Below are 14,545 nucleotides of genomic sequence, written 5' to 3'. Positions count from 1 at the left end.
ATATACCTCCTGAGTGCTTAGTTTACTGCTATAATGTAGGATGTACACTGCTGTACTGCAACCTAATATATAACTCCTGAGTGCCTAGTGCACTGCTGTAATGTAGGATATACACTGCTGCACTGCACCCTAATATATAACTCCTGAGTGCCTAGTTCACTGCTGTAATGTAGGATGTAAACTGCTGCACTGCACCCTAACATATAACTCCTGAGTGCCTAGTGTACTGCTATAATGTATGATTTACACTGCTGTACTGCATTGCACCCTAATTTATAACCCCCAAGTGCCTAATGTACTTTTGTAATATAGGGAGCACAATGATGCCCTTACTGTCCCCAATGTAAAATTTCCCGAACAAGTGCCTAGCTGACTGCTGTAATACAGGGATTATGGTGATGTGCTACACTGCACCCTAATGTAAAATCCCTCCATGTTCCTAGTGCAGTGCTGTAATTTATGAAGTACACTGCTGCATTGCACCCTAATGTGTAGCCCCCCCCCAAGTGCCTAGTACACTGTTGTAATGTATAGAGTACAGTGTTGTATTATTATACACCATGTATACTGACTGTAGATTGTGCTACTTTACCATGTGCCCTCTTGCCATAAAGTGCCCCCTTCAGAATGCATTGTCATCTAGATAGTAAAATAAGTCATTCAGCTGTAGCCTGCCACATTGTGTCACAGCTGCCACCATAAAGTCCTAGCTAAGTACCAGATGTGCTCACTGAAACTTTAAATGAAAAGCATGTGGTACTACTGCTGTGCTCATGGAACCTTTAGATGAATAGCATGTAGTACTACTGCTGGGCTCACTGAACCTTTAGATAAACAGGATGCGGTACTACTGCTGTGCTCACGGAACCTTTAGATGAACAGCATGTGGTACTATGGCTGTGCTCATGGGACATTTAGATGAACAGCATGTGGTACTACTGCTGTGCTTGTGGAACCTTTAGATGAACACATGTTGTACTATGGCTGTGATCACAGAACCTTTACATGAACAGCATGTGATACTATGGCTGTGCTCATGGAACCTTTAGATGAACAGCATGTGGTACTACTGCTGTGCTCACTGAACCTTTCGATGAACTGCATGTGGCACTACTGCTGTGCTCGTGGAACCTTTAGATGAACACGTGGTACTACAGCTGTGCTCATGGAACCTTTAGATGAACAGCATGTGGTACTACTGCTGTGCTCACGGAACCTTTAGATGAACAGGATGCGGTACTACTGCTGGGCTCACTGAACCTTTAGATGAACAGGATGCGGTACTACTGCTGTGCTCATAGAACCTTTAGATGAACAGCATGTGGTACTATGGCTGTGCTCATGGAACATTTAGATAAACAGCATGTGGTACTACTGTTGTGCTCGTGGATCCTTTAGATGAACACATGTGGTACTACGGCTGTGCTCACAGAACCTTTACATGAACAGCATGTGGTACTATGGCTGTGCTCATGGAACCGTTAGATGAACAGCATGTGGTACTACTGCTGTGCTCACTGAACCTTTAGATGAACAGCATGTGGTACTACTACCTGTTGTGTTTACTGAACCTTTAGATGAACAGCATGTGGTACTACTGCTGTGCTCACTGAACCTTTAGATAAACAGCATGTGGTATTACTGCCTGCTGTGCTCATGGAACCTTTAGATGAACAGCATGTGGTTCTACTGCTGTGCTCACTGAACCTTTAGATGAACAGTTTGTGGTACTACTGCTGTGCTCACTGAACCTTTCGATGAACAGCATGTGGAACTACTGCTGTGCTCGTGGAACCTTTAGATGAACAGCATGATGCACTACTGCTGTGCTCGTGGAACCTTTAGATGAACACATGGTATTACAGCTGTGCTCACGGAACCTTTAGATGAACAGCATGTGGTACTACTGCTGGGCTCACTGAACCTTTAGATGAACAGGATGCGGTACTACTGCTGGGGTCACGGAACCTTTAGATGAGCAGCATGTGTTACTATGGCTGTGCTCATGGAACATTTAGATGAACAGCATGTGGTACTACTGCTGTGCTCACTGAACCTTTAGATGAACAGCATGTGGTACTACTACCTGCTGTGCTCACTAAACCTTTAGATGAACAGAATGTGGTACTACTGCTGTGCTCACTGAACCTTTAGATAAACAGCATGTGGTACTACTGCCTGCAGTGCTCACTGAACCTTTAGATGAACAGCATGTGGTACTACTGCTGTGCTCACGGAACCTTTAGATGAACAGCATGTGGTACTATGGCTGTGCTCATGGAACATTTAGATGAACAGCATGTGGTACTACTGCTGTGCTTGTGGAACCTTTAGATGAACACATGTTGTACTACGGCTGTGATCACAGAACCTTTACATGAACAGCATGTGATACTATGGCTGTGCTCATGGAACTTTTAGATGAACAGCATGTGGTACTACTGCTGTGCTCACTGAACCTTTCAATGAACAGCATGTGGCACTACTGCTGTGCTTGTGGAACCTTTAGATGAACACGTGGTACTACAGCTGTGCTCATGGAACCTTTAGATGAACAGCATGTGGTACCACTGCTGTGCTCACGGAACCTTTAGAAAAACAACATGTGGTACTACTGCTGGGCTCACTGAACCTTTAGATGAACAGGATGTGGTACTACTTCTGTGCTCATAGAACCTTTAGATGAACACATGTGGTACTACGGCTGTGCTCACAGAACCTTTACATGAACAGCATGTGGTACTATGGCTGTGCTCATGGAACCTTTAGATGAACAGCATGTGGTACTACTGCTGTGCTCACTGAACCTTTAGATGAACAGCATGTGCTACTACTACCTGCTGCGTTTACTGAACCTTTAGATGAACAGCATGTGGTACTACTGCTGTGCTTACTGAACCTTTAGATAAACAGCATGTGGTATTACTGCCTGCTGTGCTCATGGAACCTTTAGATGAACAGCATGTGGTATTACTGCCTGCTGTGCTCATGGAACCTTTAGATGAACAGCATGTGGTTCTACTGCTGTGCTCACTGAACCTTTAGATGAACAGTTTGTGGTACTACTGCTGTGCTCACTGAACCTTTCGATGAACAGCATGTGGAACTACTGCTGTGCTCACAGAACCTTTAGATGAACAACATGAGGTACTACTGCTGTTCTAGTGGAACCTTTAGATGAACACATGGTACTACAGCTGTGCTCACGGAACCTTTAGATGAACAGCATGTGGTACTACTGCTGAGCTCACTGAACCTTTAGATGAACAGGATGCGGTACTACTGCTGTGCTCACGGAACCTTTAGATGAGCAGCATGTGGTACTATGGCTGTGCTCATGGAACATTTAGATGAACAGCATGTGGTACTACTGCTGTGCTCATGGAACCTTTAGATGAACACGTGGTGCTACTGCAGTGCTCATGGAACCTTTACATGAACAGCATGTGGTACTATGGCTGTGCTCATGGAACCTTTAGATGAACAGCATGTGGTACTACTGCTGTGCTCACTGAACCTTTAGATGAGCAGCATGTGGTACTATGGCTGTGCTCATGGAACATTTAGATGAACAGCATGTGGTACTACTGCTGTGCTCATGGAACCTTTAGATGAACACGTGGTGCTACTGCAGTGCTCATGGAACCTTTACATGAACAGCATGTGGTACTATGGCTGTGCTCATGGAACCTTTAGATGAACAGCATGTGGTACTACTTCTGTGCTCACTGAACCTTTAGATGAACAGCATGTGGTACTACTACCTGCTGTGCTCACTAAACCTTTAGATGAACAGAATGTGGTACTACTGCTGTGCTCACTGAACCTTTAGATAAACAGCATGTGGTACTACTGCCTGCAGTGCTCACTGAACCTTTAGATGAACAGCATGCGGTACTACTGCTGTGCTCATGGAACCTTTAGATGAACAGCATGTGGTACTACTGCTGTGCTCACTGAACCTTTAGATGAACAGGATGTGGTACTACTGCTGTGCTCACTGAACCTTTAGATGAACAGCATGTGGTACTACTGCTGTGCTCACGGAACCTTTAGATGAACAGCATGTGGCACTACTGCTGTACTTGTGGAGCCTTTAGATGAACACGTGGTACTACAGCTGTGCTCACAGAACCTTTAGATGAACAGCATGTGGTACTACTGCTGTGCTCACTGGACCTCTAGATGAATAGCATGTGGCAGTACTGCTGTGCTCACTGAACCTTTAGATGAACAGCAAGTGGCACTACTGCTGTACTCACTGAACCTTTAGATGAACAGTATGTGGTACTGCGGCTGTGCTCACTGAACCTTTAGATGAGCAGTATGTGGTACTATGGCTGTGCTCACTGAACCTTTACGTGAACAGCATGTGGCACCACTGCTCTGTGCTAGTTCATATGCACACAGAATGCACTGAGTTAGTTGCCTGTCCACATTGTACCACGCCTGCCATCTGCATTATGAAGTTACATGCTGAGGACAGCCATGGTTAGGCTGTGCAGTTGTCATTTAAATATAAAGTACAATACAAGAAGGATGATGTTATACAATATCAAGCCCTTCTACCTTCTTAGTCACAGCATCCTATATGTATATATAACACTAGTGTGTCTTCAACTTTATGCACTGTAAGTTGCTAGAGGTGGGTACATTGGTGACTGACCTTTATCCTGCCAGTGTGCTCTTATAAAGACCATTGTATGGTCTACTGTCACTGTTAAAGAGGAGTCCAGGCACTGACATGCCAGTCTGGATATTAGGATAGTTCACCCACTGACATGAACACCATTTACTGCTACGATTTATAGGTATGTATGAGTATATGTTTATGTATGTCTGTGTGTCTGTCTTTCTGCCTGCATGTTTATGTGTGTGATTTTGTGTAAAGAGAGGGCCAATACTATCTTTGATTTACTTGCTGGTAGGGTAAGAACGTGAGTTACTGTTGCTATAGAGAGAACATAGAATCACTGAAATGGGGTGGTGGCCTCCATTCATACCATGATGGGTAGGGGGTTATGAGGATGCTTATGCCTGACTGAGTGCCTTTGAAGGTGGGCAGCCTGATGCTGGTGAGGAATGCCCATGCACTATTATGTTCTATGCAGCAGTGCTGATGATGGGACAAACTCTATACCAATGGCAGTGGCATCTACGTATACAAAGCAGCACCTGTGTTTCAAGATGTTTTACATACCCTTTGCTTAGCAGGATTAGCTGTCGGCACAAGCCAGGCCTGCTGAACTGGGATTTATTCCTTTACCTTCAGAGTAATGCCTAAGAAAAGAGTTTGCACTGTCTATAAGTCCTTCATAAATCAGTTAGTAACTTTTAATATTTTAACATACCAAGCATGGTTGCACAGATAAAAGTGATGCTTTAGTATCATATATAAAAAAGCAAACAGCAGCATTAGTCAGTGTTCAATAGTGGGTAAATGACTTTAAGTGTACAGTAGCAAAAAGTTTTATATCAGATTTCATCAAATTTCAGTTTTGTTTCTTTTTTCATTCAATTTTGCACCAGCATTCCTGAAAGTAGTGTATGAATAACTGTATATTTTATCACACATCTCTAGTGTCTCTTAACTTCTTAAACTGCCTAATCATATTCCTAAGTTTTATGAGTCATCACTTACCCCATGTGTGCAAAAAACACACAGCCTATACTTTTACTTGCATCAGTCACCAACATATAAGTTGAATCATGACTGAATGATGTATTTGCTTTGTTTTGGCACAAGTAACATACAGATTAAAATTACTTTGTCATAGCCTTTACAACTGTTTTGTGGTTGTCTTTGCTGACAATATGGAAGACTGAAACTTCCATTAATACTTTAGTAGGGATATGTGCATATCAAGGGAGAGGATACAAACAGATGAGAATTCAGGTGGGAGAGTGGAAAACATAGCCAGTAGAGCTGATTAAAAGTAAGACTGCAGATTAACAGCAATTGTTTTATGTGTGATATCATGGAGCAGTGGGAATCAGTGAATTTGCTTTTTACCCCTGTTCTTCAGTCTTGTGGTAATTATACATAATTAGTAGGAAGTGTGGGTGGGATGGGTTTGGCCCCTGCTAAAGAAAAGTGCTTAGTATATTTTAGTTTGTTTTTCAATTAGTTGAGTTTCGAGCAGATCTGCTCAGTGTTTTGTAGTTTGACTTTTTTCTATTTGATTATCTGAAGGACATTCTAAAGGAGCTACCTGAGTGCTGGAAATGGTAAATGTATAATTGCTTCAGTTCAACTTTAGAGGTGGAGCATTTCACTGAGAATTGTTAATGTATTCTTAGGATATGCACACTTTTAGGCAAGTGCTTGCCCACTTTTGTTAAGTGCTTGCCCATATATATATATATATATATATATATATATATATATATATATATATATATATATACGGATTTAGGACTATTGAACGAAAGTTCAATAGTCCGAATCCACAATCACCGAACACACTTTAACGAAAGCGCTTTCACTGAAAAAGCACTTTTGTTAAAGTGTGTTTTAAAAATAAATAAATAAAACATTACTTTTACGTTTTTGCCACACCCCCCTACTTAAATATTCTCACCCTGAGGTCGCACTGCAGTGGGGAAAAGGGAGTTTTCCCTTATCCCCACTGTAGTGCAATCTCCGCAACAGGAATACTTACGCAAAAGTGCTTTTCGGTGAAAAGCAGTTTCCCACAAGTATGCCTGGCCAAATCTGTTTTGGTTATGTTGCCATTCGGTGATCAGTACGGATTCCATATATATATATATATATATATATATATATATGGGTCTACTGTATAAGTTTGAAAATACATTTCTTCGAGCTCACACAGTAGACCCTGGGTTACGCGAAAGTGCACTTCATCGAAAGTGCACTTTTGCGAAACCCGCTTCAGCGAATGGGCTACTACTAATGTTTAGTGCAGTAGTTACGGACCTTAGGGTTAGGGCTCGGGTCATGGTAGGGGGATAGCTAGTAGAGCTATCCCCTTACCATGACCCATGCTCTAACCCTGAGGTCCATGACTACTGCACCACAGTGGAGGGCTATCCCCTTACCATGACCCGCATCCTAACCCTAAGGTCCATAACTACTGCACCACAGTGGAGGACATAGCACATTTTCCTGCTGTCCTCCACTGTGGTGTGATCCATTCGTAGAAGCTGAGTTCGTGAAAGAGCACTTTCGAATAAGTGCACTTTCACGTAACTGAGCGGTCTACTGCTCGTTTTCTAATACGTGGTATTTGATGAAAAGCAGTAGACCCATATATATATATATATAGAGAGAGAGAGAGAGAGAGAGAGACACGGATTCACTTCAAAATCTTGAAAGCTCAAAATCCTGAATCTCAAATTACTGAAAACTCATAATACCGAATCTCATTGTTGTTGTTTGTCTTTCGGCTTTTTCCCAGTAAGGGTCGCCACAGCGGAACTTCAGTCCACTAATGATTGGCAGTAGATTTTAATGAAATGCCAAGGTGCCAGCTCGACGCCCAACTTCAATGAAGGCATGCCCATTTACGCACGCATGTCTTTCGAACGCTACCCAACCGCGGGGAGGGCATGCAGACTCCACACAGAAGGCACTCCCAAGCCCAGCCGAGAATCGAACAGGAGAACCTCTTGCTGTGAGGTAACAATGCTACCGCTGTACCACCGAATCTCATAATATAGAAAAAACATACAGGACACCAACACTGATTATATTGCAGCAGAATACATACAGAAACATATTACCCTTCTACAATTATACATTACATTTTTCATGACTGCCTGTTGTAACCTTAGTCATGTTCCCTTTTAATGTACTATACTATGACATAACTCATCTTAGTGCAGTGAAGTACGATTTCGGAGTTGATATATTTAAGTGGCAGGGGGTGTGGGGGAGCAGGCGGGGCTTGCCCCCCTGCTTATAATTGTAGAAGGGTAATATGTTTCTGAATGTATTTCTGCTGCAATATAATCAGTGTTGGTGTTCTGTATATTTTTCTATATTATGAGATTCGGTATTATGAGTTTCAAGATTTTGAGTTCAGTATTTTGAGATTCAGGATTTTGAGCTTTCAAGATTTTGAAGTGAACCCGCAGACACACACACACACACACACACACACACACACACACACACACACACACACACACAGCAGTTACCTCAACATTGTTTCTTTTGATGCATTGATGAAATGATCCTTCATTTAAAATTGTCTTAATTACACTATATCCATGGAAACACTTCTCCAAGTGCATTGGGGAACATCTTACTGCCATTTGTCTCCGCCTTTACTGGTATAAATGTTTACATTTCTTCAGGTCTGTCCTCCCTTTCAAAAACAGTCACATTATACCTGTCAAGATGATGCTGATTTTAGAGTAAAAAAGCTAAGGGTTTTTAACACTTAACATTTTAAATTAATTTTAACATTAAGTATTTTTTTTTACTATGTATAAGTAGTACATTTCAGAAACTAACCAAGTATTTTCTTTTTATACTCAGGTGACATCGGTGGTCAGATGGGCCTCTTCATAGGTGCCAGTATTCTAACAATATTGGAACTGTTTGACTATGTCTATGAGGTAAGTGACCCAATTTTATTGTGGCCCCAATTTGTTTATTTGCTTATTTCGATAAGGGTAAACTCTCAGTCTCGGCTGCGTTTTGAGAGGATAGTACCTGAGAGCTGTCTGCTGTATCTCAAAAGGTTACAACCGTATATAGTCTATTACAGTGTGTCACACAAATCATTTCAGGAGTATCCTTTGCAAAAGTCTTGTTTGACACCATCTGTTATCTCCTAGCCAGGAATGAAACTGTCTCTCTTGTTATGCTACTTCAGTTTTCCAATGAGGAAGGTGAAGAGTGAGATTTCACAAGGTATTCAGAGGGATCACATAAGGTACTGTCTATAAAATACAGGCTCAAGACTCCACTAATTGGTTAAGTGCCTTTACTAATACTCTGCTACAATGTGGGACATATATATTATTATGGTGCTATGAAATGAGACATGTATGTTAGTACTCTGCTGAAACGTGGAATATGTATATTAATAGTCTGTCACAACATGGAGCATTTATTGTAATGCTCTGCTAAAATATGGAGCATGCATATTAATACTCTTCTGTAATATGGACCATTTATTTTAATACTGTGCTACAATGTGGAGCATTTATTTTAATACTGTGCTACAATGTGGAGCATGTATTTTAATGGCCTGTTGCAATGATGGACATGTTGGACATGTATATTAATATGCTGTTAAAATAAGGGTCATTTATATTAATACTCTGCTACAGTGGTGGACTTTAAACACTCTGCAACAGTGTGGGATGTGTATTCACAGAAATAGGATCACGTCATTCACTTTCCCTTATCATACCCTGTCTGTGACCTTTGGAAGACCCTAGGTACTTAATGTCTACCAGTTTAGCTTAATATGACCTGATCTGCTAACAAGCTTGGTATTTTAGTCCTCAGTAGCTCAGCTGAATATAAAAGATTGCCATGTGACTTATCCAAAAAAAAAAAAAAAAAAAAAGTGTAGGGGAAGTTCCCCTGGTGCCCTGGATAGATTTTCTCTAGTTAGTATGAAAATTACCTTATATTTCCACTGAAAAGGGGATATGCACATCCTTATGAATAGTTAAAGTAAAGTGTCTGTGATGCGACATGCAAGGTTTGAGGACACAATCTGGCTGTAGGAGGGCCAGTTGAGAGAAGAAAAAGGTTAACAATTCCAGAGAAATTTGTTTTTCTTCTTCTTGGGGGAAGCCTGTGGTCTGAGCCTAAGATCTGTAGATCATGGCTGGACAATAGAGGTATACCATAGCCAAGCAACTCATGAAATATTGATTGGTTAATGGTAATGGAGATATACAGAGGAGGATGCAGATAGCCAGCTCATGTGTCTGATGCATGTTTTATGGTTTTCATAGTTAGACTGAGAGACATTTGTTTCAAGTTGGCCACAATGATGCCAGCAAACCCACCATCAAGAAAGGTTCTTCAGTCTTACAATTGGCAACTAAATGACATATTCACTTTGCTTTGCCTCTTAAAACTGTACATACTAACGTGTCGTGGGTTTTATAAACCTAAACTAGAGCATAAGGTAAAAAATGTGGCAACCAAGTGACATTGTAAGACAGTCTGGTCACTTGTAGTGCAGAGGGAGAAGTTTATAACTAAAATACCATCCATTCCCTCCTTTCATTCCGCACTCAAGCCAGTCTACCAGTATTCCCACTTTGTTCCCAAATACAAGTAATCAGAATCATGGCGTGGAGTGCCCAAGCAGCACTCATGAAGACTTGTGTCGTGATGTTAGGCACTGATGTGCAGCCCAAGTAGTAAACGTAGGAGGATCTCCAAGGGTGCTGGTAGGGTGAGGTGGGGTGAGCTCCCTCCCACTTTTAAGACTCTTCAATAATAAAAAAAAAAAAAAACACTCCACAGTGGTGGCATCTCCTCCTTTGAGGAGGACCAGGTTTGCACTGCACTTACGCCAGTGCAGATGTAAACTCAGTCCACACACGTGAAATTTAAAACTAGCCATTCCAAGGTGTGTGTGTGTGTGTGTGTGTGTGTGTGTGTGTGTGTGTGTGTGTGTGTGTGCTTTTTTTTAAACTGGTAGTTCTGTTTGTTCTGTATGGCACAGAAAGTGTTTGTATGCATGTGTGTAGATCATTTAAACTAGCTGTTCATATGAGAGATAGTGTGTGTGTTACTGTGTGAGAAAGTAGGTGTGTGTGTGGGGCTGTGGCTGTGTGAGAGCAGAGCAAAGGTAGGTGTGTGTGTGTGTGTGTGTGTGTGTGTGTATAATTTAAACTAGTGGTTCTGTTTGTTTATGAGAGAGAGAGAGTGTGTGTGTGTGTGTGTGTGTGTGTGTGTGTGTGTGTGTGTGTGTGTGTGTGTGTGTGTGTGTGTGTGTAATTTAAACTAGTCATTCTGTTTTACTTGACATAAAGTGTGTGTGTGTGTGTGTGTGTGTGTGTGTGTGTGTGTGTGTGTGTGTGTGTGTGTGTACTGTTTTGTGAGACAGTAAGGTGTGAGTGTGTGTATGTGTAGAATTTAAACAAGTCTTTCATTGCTGTATGAAAGAGAAGGTGAGCGTACGCTGCTGTGTGAGAGAGTAGGTGTGTGTATGGAATTTAAACTAGTCATTTGTGGCTATATATAAGAGAAGGGGTGTGTATTGCTGTGAGAGATAGTAGGTGAGTATGTGTGTGTTAGTGTGTATGTGAGAGAGAGAGAGAGAGAGAAGGTATGTGTGTGTGTTTTGCTGTGTGAAAGCAGAGAGATGGTAGGTGTCTGTAGGTGTGGATGCTTAACAGACCTCATAGATGTTCAGATTTAGCCTCATAGTTTTGGTCTGTTTCTTATAAAATTTGTGGTTTTCTTGCAACTCACTGAGGACTGAAGTCACTAAATAATGACATATATATGAGTTTAAAAATTCACATCCTTCAGAAAATACATGGTAATACAAATCCTGTTATTCTAGCAACTTTCTAAGTTAAAATGACCAATATTTAAAATCTATCCCTATTTTGGGTCATTGTATTCCCATTATGTCAGGCTTTGTCCACATTTCTTGCACTAAGAGGTTGAATGGTATAAATACCTCTCAACTGTCCAGATTTTTGTCTCATATTTTGACCTATTCCTCAAAATGTGTGGTTTTCTGGCAAATCACTGAGTATTGAAATAATTAAATAATGTCATACATTTCAGTTTCAGACTTCATTTCCTTCAGAAAATGCATTCAAAAGACAAATGCTGATATTCTAGCAACTTTCTAAGTCTGTAAGAGCAATATTTAAAGTCTGTCCCTAGTTTTGGGCAGATTGCTTATGCCGAGGGATTGTGTGGGGCTGTGGCTGTGTGAGAGCAGAGCAAAGGTAGGTGTGTGTGTGTGTGTGTGTGTGTGTGTGTGTGTGTGTGTGTGTGTGTGTGTGTATAATTTAAACTAGTGGTTCTGTTTGTTTATGAGAGAGAGAGTGTGTGTGTGTGTGTGTGTGTGTGTGTGTGTGTGTGTGTGTGTGTGTGTGTGTGTGTAATTTAAACTAGTCATTCTGTTTTACTTGACATAAAGTGTGTGTGTGTGTGTGTGTGTGTGTGTGTGTGTGTGTGTGTGTGTGTGTGTACTGTTTTGTGAGACAGTAAGGTGTGAGTGTGTGTATGTGTAGAATTTAAACAAGTCTTTCATTGCTGTATGAAAGAGAAGGTGAGCGTACGCTGCTGTGTGAGAGAGTAGGTGTGTGTATGGAATTTAAACTAGTCATTTGTGGCTATATATAAGAGAAGGGGTGTGTATTGCTGTGAGAGAGAGTAGGTGAGTATGTGTATGTTAGTGTGTATGTGAGAGAGAGAGAGAGAAGGTATGTGTGTGTGTTTTGCTGTGTGAAAGCAGAGAGATGGTAGGTGTCTGTAGGTGTGGGTGCTTAACAGACCTCATAGCTGTTCAGATTTAGCCTCATCGTTTTGGTCTGTTTCTTATAAAATTTGTGGTTTTCTTGCAACTCACTGAGGACTGAAGTCACTAAATAATGACATATATATTAGTCTAAAAATTCACATCCTTCAGAAAATACATGGTAATACAAATCCTGTTATTCTAGCAACTTTCTAAGTTAAAATGACCAATATTTAAAATCTATCCCTATTTTGGGTCATTGTATTCCCATTATGTCAGGCTTTGTCCACATTTCTTGCACTAAGAGGTTGAGAGGTATAAATACCTCTCAACTGTCCAGATTTTTGTCTCATATTTTGACCTATTCCTCAAAATGTGTGGTTTTCTGGCAAATCACTGAGTATTGAAATAATTAAATAATGTCATACATTTCAGTTTCAGACTTCATTTCCTTCAGAAAATGCATTCAAAAGACAAATGCTGATATTCTAGCAACTTTCTAAGTCTGTAAGAGCAATATTTAAAGTCTGTCCCTAGTTTTGGGCAGATTGCTTATGCCGAGGGATTGTGTGGGGCTGTGGCTGTGTGAGAGCAGAGCAAAGGTAGGTGTGTGTGTGTGTGTGTGTGTATAATTTAAACTAGTGGTTCTGTTTGTTTCTATATGAGAGAGAGAGAGTGTGTGTGTGTGTGTGTGTGTGTGTGTGTGTGTGTGTGTGTGTGTGTGTGTGTGTGTGTGTGATGTCGTAGTTAGGTGGGGAGGGCAAGTTAGTCAATTAACTTGATCAGGCTTGACCCTGGAACTTGGTTACAGGAGACAATATTCTGAATCCTCTACACCAACTACCAGACATTTGAAGGAATTGTGAGCTTCAGTGGAGACAAGAGCCTGAATCCTGAACACTGACTACCAGACCGCTGAAGGAATAGTGAGTTTGAGTTTCAGTACATTTTCAGGGAAGTATGGGTTTTAGTGTATTTTGAAGGAATTATGAGTTTCAGTTCATTTTAATGGAATTGTGAGTTTCAAGGGAAGGGTTTGCTGTTGTTTATGCTAAGTCTGTTTTCATTGTACAGCTAACTGTTTTGCTTATCAAATGGCCATCAGTGTTTGTGCTGTAGAATTTGAAAGCAGTGTTAGTAGTATAATTGCCTTTGGTGCAGAAGACTGTGGATTCTACTCCCACACCATGTAGATGGAGTCCTGATATTGCATGTCCTTTCGATTGCTGATTATTTGGTCCATTTTAAGGGGGTATAGGGGTTCTACACTCATGTGTGTGTCCTCCTTTGTATGAGATGCCTAGTAACTATACCATTTTTTTAATGTAACATAGGCAATTAATTCTTCAAGAGCAGCAGGCACTGAATTTGTAGATGAAACACTAAAATATAAAGTTGTGTTAGTAGCAACCTCTTCATTAGTTACAGATCTCTTTAATGTGGAATTATTCAGAAGAATTTTACTTCTACATAGTTTGTATTTATTGAGTAATATTGGAGGATTGTAATGACAGAAATTTGAGTGGAGTTTGATGGTTGAAATTTTCTGAAACGGGTAGTTTTGTCATTAGTGGTTCGTACATTTTGTTTTATTACTTACTGGAAGAATGTTCAAAACTACAAATTTAAAGCACACTCTAACAAGTGGTGCTTATATAAGGAATATAATTGAATTCAATTAGGAAGGGGAATCAAAGAACACGTGCATGTATGCATGGTCCTAAAAATGTGTGCAAGGAAGCCTATGGTTTGAAAACTGCCCAAAGGTAAACTTAATCCTCCACTGGCCAGATGCATTTTCTTTGAATGTGGGTTTTCATGGCGTTTCAGGGGCAGAGAAGATTACTGCTCATGCTACGTCTGTTTTCATTGTAAGACTGTGTTGTTTATTTAGCAAATGGCTATCAGTATTTTCACAAGGGAAGGTCTGTTTAAGGCTACTTCCCCTTCCAATATTAACCTTACGAGCTACAAATCTACCTCTAACTATCATATCTCCTGTGCTCCTTCCATGCTTGAATGATACACAGGGTCTTTCTTAAAAAAATCTTTTTATTGTACCAGAAAGCCCCAAAAATAATTAAGTGATTGTACCAGATCTACACTAAGCAAACTATATT

General features: G+C 40.7%; 1 protein-coding gene across 1 annotated transcript in view; it reads left to right on the top strand.

The window, feature by feature from the left end:
* ASIC1 (acid sensing ion channel subunit 1) overlaps positions 1 to 14,545 on the top strand; it is a 1,036,985-nt gene that overhangs the window by 840,340 nt on the left and 182,100 nt on the right. Inside the window, exon 8 of the mRNA XM_044083819.1 lies at positions 8,507 to 8,586. Within this exon, the coding sequence (XP_043939754.1) occupies positions 8,507 to 8,586 (80 nt within the window). The remainder of the gene's footprint in view (positions 1 to 8,506; positions 8,587 to 14,545) is intronic.

This window comes from Protopterus annectens, chromosome 9.part0 (genome assembly GCF_019279795.1).
Source record: "Protopterus annectens isolate FY-2018-M chromosome 9.part0, PAN1.0, whole genome shotgun sequence".
NCBI lineage: Eukaryota > Metazoa > Chordata > Ceratodontiformes > Protopteridae > Protopterus > Protopterus annectens.
The sequence above is the reverse complement of the archived record's forward strand: the minus strand, read 5'-3'. Positions and strand labels throughout refer to the sequence as shown.